The following is a 16567-nucleotide window of genomic DNA, read 5'->3' as shown; positions in this document are numbered from 1 at the left end:
CAAACTGTTATAATCAACCAAATTGTATTGTACATCTACTACTGTTTGTTTTATATTCTCGTTGAGTGTTTTCTTTGAATGTTTCGCCTCTTCTTTCTGTTTTCTGTACTCTCAGTGTTGATTAATGTTTTTGGTTACTGTACCTGTAATTTTAATCTCTGTTGAAATATTCAATAAAAATTATTTTAAAAAAAATATAGAGTAGCAGTTTATATAAACGCTCTATATCTCCTAAATATATTTAGGAAACTAAATTAGTAAGGTTTCCTTTCCCACCTAATGTGAAAAAAACACAATTTGGCCTAGGCACCTTGGTATCAATGACCCGGTCATGAATGGGGGAAGACATTTTTCAACCTTACAGCCCTTTTGTTATTCATTCTACTCCATGTTGAAGGTTTGAGCAGTGGTGCAAAACAAATATTTTGCAGTGTTGTCAGTTGAACTTTCTTGACATATTCTATATACAAAATATATGTAAAAATATTAATTTAAAGTCATTGTAGACGTTAAAAAGCCAACAACTTACCTCAAATCATGTTTCAAAAGATTTTTTTTTATTTTTTTATCTCATTTTAAACAAATTCTAGGCATTTTTAAAACCCAGTGCCACCTTGCCCCCTCCCCACTGCCCAGTTGCCTAGAAATATCAGTAAGGAGTTGTAGATGTCAGTTTAGTCTTTTTGAGCTGATCTTCTTTAGAAGTTCATGATGGCAAGACTAAGCTCATCATCCCTACCTAAAAATGGCAGGGGCAGGAGAGGGGGGAGGTGAAAAAACTGGAAGAAAGTGGTCACTTGACAAGCAATGTCCAGGAAGCAGAACAGAGGAAGTTGTGTGACAGGACAACAGATGTGTGCATTTAAAGAAAAAAAAATCAGCTTGTTGCTGCTTGGCTCCTCTGAATATCAAAGAGGAATAGTGATCCTGGATATACCATCTTAAAATCAGGGCTTCCACAAGGCCACTACATCCGTTTATCGACCATCATTCTTCTTGTTGCTCACATTTGACTCTGCTGTTGTATCGTGTTACAGAGATTCCAGTGCATTTTCAGTGGGTACTCCATTAGCTAAGTGTAATCCTCTGTGGGCTTAAAACCAGCACACCCTGTCACAATTTCTTGGGAGAAGGCAATCCGCTGGAGTCCAAGAGGTTGATCAATTCATGGGCACAGGGACAGATTGTCTTATACTTCAGTCTGATAATCACCATCTGACACATCCATGGAAATACGAGGAGGCTGTTCCCAGTCTACACATCGTAGGCCCAGGCGGTCATGGATCTGTGAAGAACGTGCTCTGTAACTATCCCAAACCTTCTGATGAGGCCCAGCTGGGCTTGTCTTCTCCTGGTAAGTGAATATCAGAGGTCAGGCAACAGAAATCTATATTTTTTGTAAGGCTATTACAATGCATTAGTGCTATTGCAATCTGGTTTTCTTCCATTTCTATTTAATACATTGAAAAATAATTAATGTTTTGAAGTTTCTATATTTCATTTTAGATTAAATGACAATAATACACAACCATTAATCCTAATAACATAACCTGCCAATATGGAATGAAATGCACCTGTAGAAATCATGGAATTAATTAGCTTATGAGCACTCACATGCATGGCCTGTATGGGTGACATTCCTAGCCCAGCGATGGAAAAAAAATCTGTACATCATAATATTAATACATTTCTCTGAAGCAGCAACTGAGGGAACATCGATAGAAGAATTAATGAATCAGTCAATAGATGAATCTGCTGATAAATGGAACTGCATGGAAATCAATGAAAGAAACCAGTTTTCAGATAGATGTGTCTGACCTCAGTAAATTGATAGGTCAGTCTAAATTTGGAGAAGTCAATAAATGTATCTTCCTCCAACAGCATCAATGGACATAGCTAATTCAGACAATGTTGATGGTTGGACTTGAAAAAGATGACGTTGATGAGTGTATTAAGTGTGGAGAAAATAACTAAGTCATCATAGCACAAATACGATAAAAAATTGAGTACGTATTGGAATAAAGATAGAATCCCTTTCTGTATATGAATCAAAGTGACTCTACTACCTAATTTTAAATAGCAAGAGACTCATTAAAGAGTCATATAGCAACACTTCAAACAAACTATGGATTATGAGAGCTTTGTTACACAAAAACTACTTGCAGTCCCTTTGTATTTCTGTAAATAAATATATACATTTATTTTATCTCTATGGATATTTTAACTATACAGTTTAAGCAAAATTAGTCTCCTTTCTCATTATGTCATAGTTGTCAAAGGATTGAGAAGGTCTGCACAGAGCATGGTTCCTTCTAAACTTCCAATGATCCTAAAGCATGGCAGCCACAGAAACCAGAATAATCTTATTTCAATGTTCATATCAGTAGTCATTTCAGCTTCAGAAACTGAGTTCATAGGTTATGTTTATATATTTAAAGTGTATGTGAACTTTAAGAATAAACTTTTTTTAATTGATGCTTTTTGGCCTGTTAATAATACCAATAAAAGTATTTTGTTGTATTTGTTCAAAAGCTGCAAAAACTACCCCTTGATCTGTCAGTTTGGTTACTGCACCTATTTCAGTGATAAGGCATGCAGTGTTTTCAACCATGTCCAATCCACCTCTGTGGAAAAAGAAAGGGTCTGTAGTGCTAAAGACTAAGGAAGCTCACTCTTGCTAACTAGCTCACTCTTGGCTAGTAAAATGCTAGTAGGGGTGGGAAAGCAATGCATGAAAGCATAGACAATTGGTTGGCATAGGATATTCTATGATCAGGAGGTCTGATAGAATAGTGTGATTCCCAAATCCCCTCATCCAAGGCTATACTCCCTGGAATATTGCCTGTGCCATGCACAACACAGGAGAGGCAGAGGGAGCACAGACAGCTAAACGCATAGCCTAAGTCTTGATGTAGAAGGGAAGGGTTTGGGCTGACTTTTCATTGGGCTACAACCTTTATGCCAGAGATGGTTTACACCTAAATGGAAGGGGGTCTGCTCTGGTAGGGGAAGGTTTTAGGGGAATGGTGGAGGGATATTTAAACTAGGACAGAGTTGGCTGGGACAGTTAAAAAAGGTGTCAGAAAGGTCAGACAGGGGCCAGCCACTAGTGGAGGGTGGATTGGGCAAAGTTGAGGGGAGGGTTATGGATAAATATAAGGAGTTTTCCATTTTACACACAAACATTGTATTGCACAGTACTAATTGTACTGAAAAACAAAAGGATTTGGCAAACAGTGCTGGTAAATGCAACAATGGTTTAAAGAGCCTGTTCACCAATGTTAGAAGTCTAGCAAACAAAATAGGGGAATGTGAAGCCTTAATGAATGAAGAGCATTATGACTTAGTTGGTATTGCTGAATCCTGGCTTTATTCTTTACATGACTGGGCTGTCAATATTCCTGGGTATACTCTCTTTCGTAAAGACAGAATCAAACGGATAGGTGCTGGTGTTTGTATGTGAGAGGTGATCTGAAAGTGAATGTGAAAGAAAAATTGTTGATGGAGCATGTGATGAGGTTGAGACATATTGGGTGGAGTTGAATGTGGGGTTGAATAATACACAATTAATTATTGGAGCCTGCTATAGGCCCCCCAGTGCTAAGGAAGAAATAAAGAATCAACTACTAGCACAGATAGAAAAGGCTGCATAGGCTGGCAATGTTTTAATATTGGAAGCTTTTAAATACCCTGACACTGACTGAAGTAATGGCACTACAGGTATATCAAAAGGAAATTGAATATGAATTTATTTATATGAATTTAATACAAGACAATTTTATGGTACAGATTATAGAAGCCTCACCTAGAAATTATTCTCTGTTGGACCTAGTTCTTTCTAACAATGCAGAGCTTATAACCAATGTGCATATGAAAGAGAATCTGGGTAGCAGTGACCATAATATTATTTCATTTAATGTAATCTGTAAACAGGAAGCAAAAACTGGAAAGATAAAAACATTCAATTTTAAGAGAGCTAAGAGAGGGTGGCTCTCTGTGACTTGGACTGGGAGAAAATATTGTCCTCAAAGAACACAGAACAAAAATGGGAATGGTATAAGTCTGTTCTACACAAACACACTAAAAAATATATTCCAATGGCTAAGTTTAGGAGGCTAAAAGTAAACCCTATGTGGCTCACAACTAATGTTAAAAAAGCCATAAAGAATAAGAAAAGAGCATTCCAAGAATATAAAAATGAAGGATCACCTTCATCATTTGAAAACTATAAAGAATATAACAAAATATATAATAAAAAAAATAAAAAGGAGATAAATGCACAAAACTTCAAAATGAAAGACAGATTGCAAAGGAAAGTAAAGCAATCCCCAATTTTTAAAAAAAAATAGTAGCAGAAAGATCACATATGAACATGTAGGCCTCTCAAAGGATGCCTCTGGGTTGGTAACTGGGGATAAAGATAAGGCAGATTTACTAAACACTTTTTTTTAGCTCTGTGTACACAAAGGAAAATGACAGAGTTGAAGTCCAAATTGCTAATAGCAATGTCACTGCCTTAAATGAGCCACAATTGCCACAAAAAGGCTCAAAATTGATATGACTGAGAAACAGTTGGGCATAATTAGGGTTTACAAAGCACCAGGACCTAAAGGATTACATCCACGTGTCCTCAAAGAGCTGAGCTCAATTATTTCAAATCCATTGTTTCTAATTTTTACAGACTCTTTAATCCCTGGCATGGTACCAATGGATTGGTGTATGGCCAATGTGGTTCCTATCTTCAAAAAGGGAGCAAAGTCATTACCAAGTAACTACAGACGGGCAAGTTTAACGTCCATAGTTGAAAAGGTCCTGGAATGTTTGATAAAGAACCACATTCTGCTAGAGGAGTTTCAGCTAGAAAAAAATATTATAAGTGGTAATCAGCATGGATTCAAGAAAGACCGAAGTTGTCATACAAATTTACTCTCTTTTTATGAGGAATAAGTAAACAGATAGACAGTGGAGTAACAGTTGACATAGTGTACTTGGACTTTGCTAAAGCATTTGACACTGTGCCCTACAGACGGTTATTATGCAAGTAGAAAAGCCAATCTGTACATAGATTGATAACTGTCTTAAGGACCACATCCAGAGAGTTATAATGAATGATTAATACTCTGAATGGTCTAAGGTTATTAGCGGTGTACCCCAAGGTTCAGTGTTGGGACCTTTACTGTTTAAAATCTTTATAAATGACATAGAGTTTGGGATTAAAAGTACCATTTCTGTGTTTTCAGATAACACCAAACTATATAATGGAAATAAATCCTTACAGGATGTCTATTATCTACAAGCAAACCTGGATGTCCTGTTTGACTGGGGAACCAAGTGGCGAATTACATTTAATATTGAGAAATGTAAAGGTATGCACTTGGAGGCTAACAACATGCATGCTTCATACTGTCCAGGGGGGATACATTTGGGGGAGTCAGAAATAGAAAAGGATCTGGGGTTCTGGTAAATCATAGACTTAGAAATAGCAAGCAGTGCCAAGCTGAAATATCTAAAGCTAGCAAAGTACTTTCTTGTATTAAAAGAGGAATAAACTTCAGAGATGGAGACATAATCCTGCCCCTGTACAAAGCATTGGTCAGACCACATCTGGAATATGCAGTCCAGTTTTGGGCACCAGTTCACAAAAAGGCCCTGTACAAAGCATTGGTCAGACCACATCTGGAATATGCAGTCCAGTTTTGGGCACCAGTTCACAAAAAGGACATTGAATGTTGAATTGGAGGGAGTGCAGAGAAGGACAACTAAACTAGTAAAAAGAATGGAAAAAATGAGGAGAGATTAGCTGAACTAAATTTATTCTCCCTTGAGAAGAGACGTATAAGGGGGGAGGATATGATCACCCTATATCAATATATAAATGGTCCATATAGAGAACTCTCTTCCCAGCTATTCACTTTAGGATTGTTACAAAAGAACAAGAGTGCACTCTTTGCTCCTGGAGAAAAAGGCTCCAGATAAGGAAGGGATTCTTCACTCTAAGGTCTGAAAATGTGGAATAGGGGATAGGAAATAGTTTCAGCAAGTTTCATAGATTGCTTTAGGAAAAAGCTGGATGCTTTTCTAGAAGCACAGACTATAACAGGGTATTAAAGCATTAAAGTAAAGATAGCAGAGACTGTTGATCCAGGGAACATTTGATTGCCTCATGGAATCAGTAAGGATTTTTCCCCCCCTGTTGGAACAAATTGAATTGTACCAGGGTTTTCGTTTTGTACCAGGCCTCCCTCTGGATCAATATTTTAAGGTTCAGGAATAGGGTTTTATATCTGAGATATGTTTATTTCCCTAGTGGTTGAACTTGATGGTCTTTTTTGAACCTGAATTACTATGTAACTATATACAGTATATATATATATATATATATATATATATATATATATATATACATATACATATACATATATTATACATCAATGCACTGTGACATAAAACATATAAGAGTAGCGGAATGAATGGCATAAAGCTAAAAAGCCTATATCAGTGCTTCTCAACCAGGGTTCTGTGGAACCCTAGGGTTTAATTATGGCTGGGAGATTTCTTGGCCTAAAACTGGGGTCTATTCAACCTGGAATATTAATTTTGGGTGCACTAAGCATTAATTTACACTTTTTATTCCATTAGACTGTAACGAATAATTGACAGTATGAAGGTATAACGCTAACACAGCAAAGGGACATAAAAATAATACTACATTAAATCAAACGGCAGTGGGTATTCCGTAATTGCTCTTTTCTTTTTAATTAAAGTAATCTCTGATTTGCATTAATATTTTATTATCTTCAAGAGACAGAAATTAAACAGAACCACTGGCTGGGGTACAAAATCATTATTCTTTAGGTTCAACCTTATACACAAGAAATGTGCCATAGGGTATTCATTTCATACAAGAGGTTAGTGTTAACAAAGTGTTAGATGCTATGTAGTTGGTTTAGTACTACTGATTAATTTACATTTTCTACACGGACAGATTTTTATTTTTATCTTTCAGCTCAAGGAAAAACAAACAAGCGCAGTTTTGTATCCGAACAAATCATCAGCAACAATAGACTGAAGTAATTAAGTATGTTTGTCCTAGTACTGACAGTGGCTTGACTACCATATTCTGTCACTCCATTTAAAATGTCATGTTCATTTTATTGGATGTGATAAAAGTAAACAAGCTATCACTGGAAACTTGCAGGACCAAAGGCCTGCAGGGTATGCAAGAAGAACAAAATGAGAAGCACATATGTTTCCTTCATTTCTGACATAGTAAATAATGTTACTCACACTGGCTGAGGTTCTCTCCACTGCTCCTCCGGAGGATATGCTCCAGCGTTTGTCTCTCTGAATTACAAACACAGCAGAAGAGAGACATGGCAGTGTTGTCAGTTAAAACAGTGGCAGTAATGGTACCAAGTCAATAACAGTAGTAGAATGGCCAATGAGATAGTACTCAAAGCAACAGTCATGCTAACAGCAGCATGCCTGCCTACTGAATAATGTTTAGGGATATCAGATCAGGACATAATATGGTATAATGAAAGAAGGAGCAGGGGGCAATAGGTCAGGAGAGCCGAAGAGTGTTCAAGGGATCTAATCGGCTGCAAGTATAATAAACTGAAATAATACTTTAATAAACTTGATGTATTTGTTTTGCGGTAGTTTTCTTTCCTCAGTAAAAAACTGTTCTCCGATATCTTGAAGACTTTTCATGCAAGTTTGTGATGTTTTTCATGCTAAATTAGCCCCTAGATAACCGTGTTTTATTGATTTATATGGATGATGCCTTGCTTCCCATATCAGAGCAAGCACTATTGCAAAGCAGTTTAATCTGTAAATGTCAATAGGCAGAGAAATTTTGTCTTTGTGCAAAATATACTAAAAAGGTCAATTCACGTAAGAAAAAATATTTGAGTTGTGGTGGACCTTGGTGCGTTAAATCACCCATGTCACCTCCTTGTACCAAGACCTCACTTATCATGCTGCATTTTGCATAATGTAGGACAAATACAAAAAAAATACAACATGGAAAGTGAGACACCACTGTTATGGTCCAACAGACCTCAAAATTCAAATGCAGCAATAAGTTAGAAGCTGACAGGTGAGTTAAAATTGAGTAAAGAGTTACATATTTTATGGCTATATAGTTCTGTACCTCTGCTTTTATATGTGATTGATTTGTTTTCACAGGAAATGCCTTATATACCTTTTTTATTAATGGTGCTTTAGGGTTTTCTACTGAAGTGCTTTGTTAGCAGAACTGATTGACAGCCATACTCATCAACATAAGTATGCACTCACAGACTTGCATTGCAGAGAAACGAAGGGTGTATCTCACTATCTATGTTGCTTTGCTGAAAGCACTGGGTCTAACTCTGGGAATCTTGGACTTTACGGTCATATTTATACTCCCTGCAAGTGCTGTAACAGGAGAGTGATGGTTCTTAAAACAAAGAATTTCTGTGGTCTCCACTAGGCTTGTTTTAGTTTTGGGTAGAATGAATCTGTCTTAGCTGTAGAAATGAAAAAAAGGACATGTCTTTTAGTGTACATTTTTGCTGTGAGAAAAAGAGTGTTTGCGCACCTTTGCACTGGCATCCCGGTACCTTTCCAGTGTATGGAACTTGCGGTTCAATTCATGATAAAGCTCTGAGTGTCTTTTTCTTGTGTGCATCACTTTCTGCAAAAAGTCAACTATAGCATTAACATACAGCAGTTCAGTGCTGTCAGCCCTTGTAGCTTATGTCATGAAAAAGTATCATGCATCTCAAATCCCAGTGCTACCATGCAGATGTAGGCCTTAAGTGTGGGTAAAAGTGCTCACCTCAAAGTCCAAATCTGAGTATCTCAATCGCTTCCGCTGGGGGAGAAACACAGGGACAGGTTGGTGTGGTTTCTATGTGAGGAGGAAAAGAAAAAGGGAGGAAGGGAGGAAGATGGATTGAGAGAAGGGAGAAAGGTGTACATATAAACAAAGTGACGGAGACATGCCGTAAGAACAGTTTGGGACAAACAAAAACAGGACAAAGCAAGCGAAGGGGCGAAGGGGTGTGATGAACACCACGAGGAAGAGGAACCAGTGAAAGGAGACAGGATAACGATGGTGAGGATGAGAGACATGGTGTGAGAGGCAGCATTCTACAAAAAGTGCATATACAAACAAAGAGGTGTCTTCCACCTCTCACCTCGAGAGATCCAGCGCTCAGAGATGGACCAGGCACCGTGCGGGGCATTGTGCGACTCCGCTCATTCATCTCTGATGCCAAGATCTGCCGGACAGAGGGTGGCTGTTTAAATGGCAACCCAAACTGGTGCTGAGCAGGTACATAGGGTGGGGTTAAATTAACGTTGATGTGGTCCACTGACAGGAAATTTGGGTAACTATCTGTGTCCCCTTGCTGGCGCCCTTTCGTCAGATCTGCCAGCTTCATGTTGTGTTTTCCTTGATCCCGATTAAATGGTTTAAGACTCAGAGTCCTTCTGGGCAACACCATATATTCACTTTCTAATGATTGTTCCTGATGTGAATCACCAAAGTCCAAGGGCCACATGTTTCCTTCAGGGCACAGATAAAGGGGTCCACGCTCCACATTGATTTCTTTTTTTGGCAGTGGATCATTGAGCTCATTTACTGGGTTATGAGTTATTTTGGGCACCTGGAGCAAAATTCCTCCTTGAGAAGAGAGATTACCAGGAAGGTGTGAAAAGCTGAGGCCTTCACTCCCTTTATGTAGTTTTAGATCATCTTCATCGTCTAAAGAGATCCGGGAGAGAGCTCCAGTTACACTGGAGGGATGGCAAGTGTTCAGTTCCTTAAATAAAACTGAAAAGAAAAAACATTTAATGCAATGGAATACCACACTGCCCCCACTAGTTATCATACAACCTTTAAAAAAGATTTAAAAAAACTCAGGATCTATTAGGTTTACCAAAGACATACATCTCATATATCATCCCATGGAACGTAAATATACATATATTTGTATATATGTTTTATACAAGATGGTTATTTTAGCCCCTGCTCATTTTAGGAAAAGAATGCATTAAGGTTCCCGTGCTAAAGCCTCAAATAACATCACTGTGCTAGTCACATGCAACCAACTTAGCCAATGTCCATATACATTTTAAGGCCGGATGCATGCTTTCTATCTGGAAATCACTGTCAGAAATTTGTGTTGGTAATCCTGCCACTTAGAATAGGCTGTTTACAATCTATACTGTTTCTGGTTGCATTGGTATGTGTGTGTTTTTAATGCACAACATACATGTATTGGCTGAAATGGCAGATTTATTTTTTTACTGTATTTCAATACAGTACAGGCTACCTTTTATAATTACCTATGCATATAATGGATATAATGGTTTATGGATATTACTGATAAATCACCCTGTATCACCACTAGACAGTGTTTTGAACGTGGTGATGGCAGCAGGTCTGCTTTTGCTATTCTATTAAAATTTCTGATGATCACATTTTAAGGCCACATTAATCTTTGGACTGTTTTTGCCTGAAAACATGGCTTGATTTTTAAAACAGGGAATAGGACATTCCCCCAAACATTCCCTCATGGCAATCTTTCAAGTCCATGAGTTTCAATGGCAGTAATTGATTCCTACCAGGGGAATGTTGGAGGGAATGTCGGATTCGCTGTTTTATAAATACAGCCCTAGACAGATATTACGTTTAGTCATTCAACTCACCAGTTTCCCCATGTGCTGTGTACCAGGAGGCCTTCTCATCAGACTGACATGCTAAGTCCACATCTTTTTCAAAATCTGTCTGCGGGGACATGAGAGTATACTTAGAAACATTGACATAGTCCTTACTTGTCTTAGCAGTGATTGTGATTAGCAGTCATCACGTTACAAAAGCATCTTCCTAAATGGATAAGCTAGCTCTTTACTGTAAGAAAAAAAACTATTTTAATGCAGAATCTTCATGGCAATTATGATAAGGTAATAAATTGGGCAGCTGTTAAATGCATGCCCAAACACACTACAAACTGCTCCTATTCAACAGTATGGGATTGGTTGGAAACCACTTTATGCAAGTGTTTTTTGTTGTGTTTGTGTCACAGTTGCAGTGTGGTTGAGGCATGTTTCCTGAAAGTGATTTTTCTTCTGGCCATGCAGAGGAAAACCGGCACTACCACCACAAATACAAGAGCAATGTGTGCAAAATTTGACCTGCAATGTGGTTTGCCACTCCTGGAGGCTTACAAGTTGTTTGTGGGAGCTACAGATCAAAGAGGTTGTCAGCATGTCGGTTCCAGTATCCCAATTTTTAACGAAAGCTGACTATTTCTCTTGAAACAATGAAATTGTGATTTTAAAAAATTATCAGAATTAATTCCACTTATGCCACTAAGTTCTGCTGCTAAAGGGCATGGTAAAAGGATTTTTTTAAAAATAGGTGCAGGCAGGGCCAGCATTGAGGTGGACAAAATGAGCAGTTGCTGACGGTCTCTATATTCCTAAGAGCACACAAGTCATACCCTTCCTGCCCACAGCCTCCTAATACTGAGCAAAAAGTAGATGTAAAGAATAAGCATTGATAGTTCATTTCAGATGTTTTACACTCCAGCAAATAAACATCCATTTCCTTTCTTTCTTTTTATTCTTTGTTATCCCACAATTTTCCCCTCTGTGAAATTAGTTGACATTCATGGAATGATCTGACTTCTAAATTTAGAAGTTAGAAGGTAAAACATTTTAAATCCCCTCATCACTTTATCGCTACATATGTTTCCTTTTGCCAACTTTCCTTCACTTTGCTTTTCCTCCAATCATTCCTCTGTTTGTCCTCTCCTTGTATCTCAAAAATTAAAAATTGTTATTAAATTACTAGATTACTAAATGTTTCTAATTTAAAATCAATGAACTCTATGCTTCAAAAAATGTTTAACTGCTGGTCAAAAATTTAGAAAGGCACAAAATAGTATTCTGCCCCCTATGAAATGGATCACATTAGGGATCTTCAGGATTCCAGCCAAGAGGGCTCCAATTGGAATTATGCCCATGTCCTTAATTTATTTAAATCTGGCCCTGGGTGTGGGGTAACTGGGGGTAAATAAACAAAAAGATATTGGTTTAAACCAGGGTCTTGAAAAATAGAATGTTTGTACTAGTTTATTGCGTTTTTTTTAAACACAAGTGATGTTTAAAATATTGCAGGTTTGGACTGGAAAAGGTATATTTGCTTTTATCTTCTTTGAGCTAGGTAAAAATATGTATGACATACATAATTTAGCTTTTGTATTGTATTCTCTACATGTATGTGTACACACAATATGTGTGCATTGTTTGTGTAAACTAGATTAGATCTGGAAAGCAATTCTGCTCTGAGATGCTGTATACTTGCAGAATGAGAAGATATTTGAGAAGGATAATTGGTTCAGGTTGGTATGTTTATGTAGGAATGAAGAATCCGCCTAAAGTCAGTGTGAGGAAATTTAGAATATCTGGAATAATGCTGCAGATCTCTTGTGATTCTGTTCTGTACATGATTCAGCTTTCAAGCACCTTACTACAAAAGCACTCTATAAGTAGGCTTAAAGCTTACATAGCTTTGATGGTGGCCATCTAGTAGGGCATCTTTTGATCTGCGTTGAAGCATTTAAAGAACCACATAAATTAGCATAATTAAATCAGAAAAACTGCAAATATGACACTTGAAACAAATGCAGAGCTGGGGCCTCTATTGCTTTCCAATTTTATACCAGATTGACTAAAGGTCAGATAAGTAATTCATTACTTTAAAAAGTTCAAATCAGTAAATCAAGTACAAAGATTTTTTTTTTAATTGCCCTTTCATTTTTTGAAAACTATGCTTGCTTAGTTTAAATTTGTTTTTCCTTTTATACTATTTAGAAAGAAAAAAAAATGAATTAGGTAGTACAACAGACAGTAAAGGTGAAAGCGTGTTCAAAAGGAAAAGAAGAACACGCCAGAATTAAAAAGAGTAGAAGGCGCTGTAAATGAAAAGGTCTACTTATTCTTTAAACACAGACAATGAAGTTGTAATCCTATCTATGAAAAGCTTCGCTAAACAACCAAACTGAATAACCTTGGGAGCAATTCTTTATTACAATTCATTCTGGGGACAAACAAAATATTTGACACCATTTACATGGAGACAAGCATACTCTGTATGAAATACCTTTATTTTTTAATGCAGGGAGCCTACTGCTGGCAGTTTGGGGTGTGGCTTACAAAGAAGAAACATGAGCCTTTTGTTAGTGTTATACTGTTATACCTTCATAAAGTAAAACCCCAATCAACATACATTTCATAAAATTTTTAGCCCATTACAAGAACTGTAATATTGTAATATGTGTAATATTCACATTTAGTTCACAGTAGCCCCACCCCCCACAGTACTTCTTTTCTTCCACTAGATGTCCTCAGTTTCCCATGTTGAATGACAGCCAGCATTTTTCATCCCACTTACCCTGAACCCAGGCTGTCATAGTCTTGCCTCCCTTGTTTCTGATAAGTGAAAGGAGAGGGAGCACAGTGAACTCATCTGTTTACCTGCATCCTTGTCAGCACAATAACTGATAGGATCTTTGTGTTGCTCATACTCAAGCATCAAGGTACTTGCTTGCATTGCAACAAAAAATAATAATTGTGTATTAATGAATACAGATTTGCATGTACTTATTATATACCTACCATTATCTGAAGCTGCCCATTTTTACAGGAGTTTGGAGAATCCTCATTTTCATCACTGCGGCACCCACCCATTTGACATTTCACCACTTCTTGAATCTGTCCACAAAAAACAAACCAGTTAGTAGATACTAGATGAATGCAGATTTATAAATGGTCTATGCTCAATGGGGTGCTCTGCAGGAGTTTCTAGTTTGTGTGACTAAATTTATTCATACACTCAACCAAATTGATGGGTGATGAAGCACAAAAGTAAGAGGGAAATAAAGTCTTTTATCACATCAGTTCATCTAGAGTAATGATCCTTAATCACAGCCATAGTGTCCACTGCAACCTTTCCTGGCAGTCACAAGGTATTTATTAAATGTTAATGGAGACACCCTATTTTTTATGCGGTCACACTTCATTTATGGGCAAATAATTTCCTGCTTTTGCCAGTACTTTTATCACACTAGCATAAATAATATACCATTACAGACTTTTGGCAGTAATTTTAAAAGACCATAACAGCATACAAAGACATCTCCTAAATGTTCTGTGTGTTGATTTCACATAATGTTTTTTAAAGAACAGCTCTATATATTGCACCTCATTTGTCCTTATCCTAATGACAGTGATCTACTGAAGCTATGACACAAAGTGTGAGTATGGGGAAAGGGTGTTATAGCTGTCACTGATGAACAATGCAAAGAAACACCATTCTGTAGTACAATCTGCCCAGTACAGTAAGAAATACTTTTGAGATTTGTCATGCAATTAATAAGAACAAATTTATTTTGTTCATACAACACCAACCAACATATTTACAATGCATTGATGGGACTGTCACCAAACATGTGAATCCATTAGATGCATGTGTGACAATAATTAGTTCACCACCAGTGAATGCTTTGTAACTGTGATAATAACTGCCTTAAATGTGTCTTATTTTTATGGCAAAAATAATAAAATAAAGTTACTAGTGACATATACTAACTGATGTCATTTTATATTACAAGACTGGCATGCTGCAAGTTTCTTTTGCCAAATACATTTGGTGAGAGAAGATGTGATTCCAGTGCTTTTTGTAATGATTATTGAAGATACATTTCTTCACAATACCTATAGCTACAGAACCCAGTGAGGGATTGGTCTAGAGTGATTATACTGCTTGTTTGGTTTATGTAAATACTTGAGCGTGCATAGTCTTGGAGGGTGGTTAGATGTGCATCTGTCATTGGTCACCTGCATGGGATGCCAGTTACATAAACACAATAAGTCTGACTTACTAAAGCTCTCCAAGACTAAGATAGATGGTCATGGGTCAACCTGGGTTATGCAGCAAACCTGGATAATAGTAAATGCTTTTCAAGAAATCCATTTCAAGTTTGTTGGATTACCTAAGTTCTTCCATGATAGTCTATTTTCACCAGTCTTGGAAAGGTTTAATAAATCAGGCCCAATTGGTAATACATGATTAACAAATTATGAAAAAAGATATTGAAAGTTCTATCCCAATGGTAGAACTATCAGACAGGTATTACCCATGTACATGCATGTACAGGTGTATGTACATGCATGAAATATGACTGTTGCTGAATTTAACTAAAAACAGACAGGCAGGCAATTGTTATCTCAAGCTTTCAATACTTGTAGACACATAAATTACTGGCCTTTTTGGCAAGTAGGAGAAACATATACTATAAGAAGGGAAGGCAGGTTTTTACCTCTCGACGAAGGAAGCAGTGAACAGTGATAATCACGCAGCCTTGCACAGAATTGAACACTGCAAAGAGGACTTGGAAGAGAATGGATCGACGGTCGGTCATGGCTAGAACTGCAGACATCCACGTAAGGGCCAGGAGAGGAAGGACCACGCAGGAGCTCCAGAGAGATGCCCTGTGATAAGGGAGTGGAGACACGGTGCATATAGAAGGGATATTGAGAGAGAGAGAAGGGGGAAATTAGAGAAAAGACAGAATGATAATGGAAAGTGTGAGAAAAGATACAGAAGAAAGAATAAAAAAAAATATAAATCAATAAAAATGTGAGAACAAAAATAGGATGTGGGAAAAAAAAAGATGTCAGAAACACAGGAAATAATATGAAAGGGGAAAATGAATTGAAGAACAGACAACACGGAAAAGTAAAAAGGATTTTGAAATGTAGTTGGAACAGGAAGATTGATTAGAAAGAGAAAGGTTCACAGAAATGAAGAGCCATGAGGAGCAAGCGAGTGGTAGGCAACACAATAAAATGCGCAGCGACATGAACGAAAATGCCAGAGGTGTGGGTGAGGAGAGATAAAAGATTAAGAATCCCAGGTTAGGTGTGTGCAGTCGCAGTGCTGACAAATTTCTGCTTGTGGCAGTTTCCCCTGACTTCAGTTAGGTGTGCTGGGTAATGCTGGTATGGGTTACCTCTCCTAGCCTCCGGAAAGTGACAGGAGCATTAGATGTCTCCATGGGTGTCATGCAGATGAAAGGATTGGAAAAGGATCTGTAACGGAGCTCTTCCAATTAGAGGGTAAATGTGACTTAGGAGACACGAGAGGAGACCGGTGACAGGCACACTACTCAGAACTTGTACAGAGAAGACACCACACTGTGCAGGTGACAACTAACACACAGTGACCTCTTGCACAACCTCCCTTGCCTGTCAATTAAATCCAAAATCTACCTTTCTGTTAAAATTGGGCTGGGGCCATAGTTATCACATTTGAAAACAGTATTTATTATTTATTCTCTTTGTGTACATACAACCTTTGAAATATCCATTGTGTTCTAGCAGAACTACAGCACAGCTGTAAAACAGCTTACCTGCTGTGTTGTCTTTGGATTTAGCCATTAGGAGGTAAGTGGTGGCCTAAAATGGAACAAGCTAAACCAACTTAAACCTTTTTTTTGGCAGAAAAGTG

General features: G+C 37.6%; 1 protein-coding gene across 11 annotated transcripts in view; it reads right to left on the bottom strand.

The window, feature by feature from the left end:
- Window positions 1-535: 535 nt before the first annotated feature.
- ADGRB2 (adhesion G protein-coupled receptor B2) overlaps window positions 536-16567 on the bottom strand; it is a 266457-nt gene continuing 250425 nt past the window's right edge. For 5 of the 11 annotated variants that reach the window (XM_072418512.1, XM_072418542.1, XM_072418566.1 and 2 more), the window contains 8 exons: window positions 15378-15549; window positions 13675-13770; window positions 10702-10780; window positions 9186-9823; window positions 8825-8896; window positions 8585-8680; window positions 7288-7344; window positions 536-1351 (listed from right to left, as the gene is read on the bottom strand). In XM_072418512.1, the coding sequence (XP_072274613.1) occupies window positions 1190-1351; window positions 7288-7344; window positions 8585-8680; window positions 8825-8896; window positions 9186-9823; window positions 10702-10780; window positions 13675-13770; window positions 15378-15549 (1372 nt within the window). In that variant the 3' untranslated portion in view covers window positions 536-1189. The remainder of the gene's footprint in view (window positions 1352-7287; window positions 7345-8584; window positions 8681-8824; window positions 8897-9185; window positions 9824-10701; window positions 10781-13674; window positions 13771-15377; window positions 15550-16567) is intronic. The other 6 variants (XM_072418523.1, XM_072418608.1, XM_072418549.1 and 3 more) reach the window with 5 other exon arrangements.

Source organism: Pyxicephalus adspersus, chromosome 1 (genome assembly GCF_032062135.1).
Source record: "Pyxicephalus adspersus chromosome 1, UCB_Pads_2.0, whole genome shotgun sequence".
Taxonomy (NCBI): domain Eukaryota; kingdom Metazoa; phylum Chordata; class Amphibia; order Anura; family Pyxicephalidae; genus Pyxicephalus; species Pyxicephalus adspersus.
Note: the sequence above shows the minus strand (reverse complement) of the source record. Positions and strands in the feature narration are given on the sequence as shown.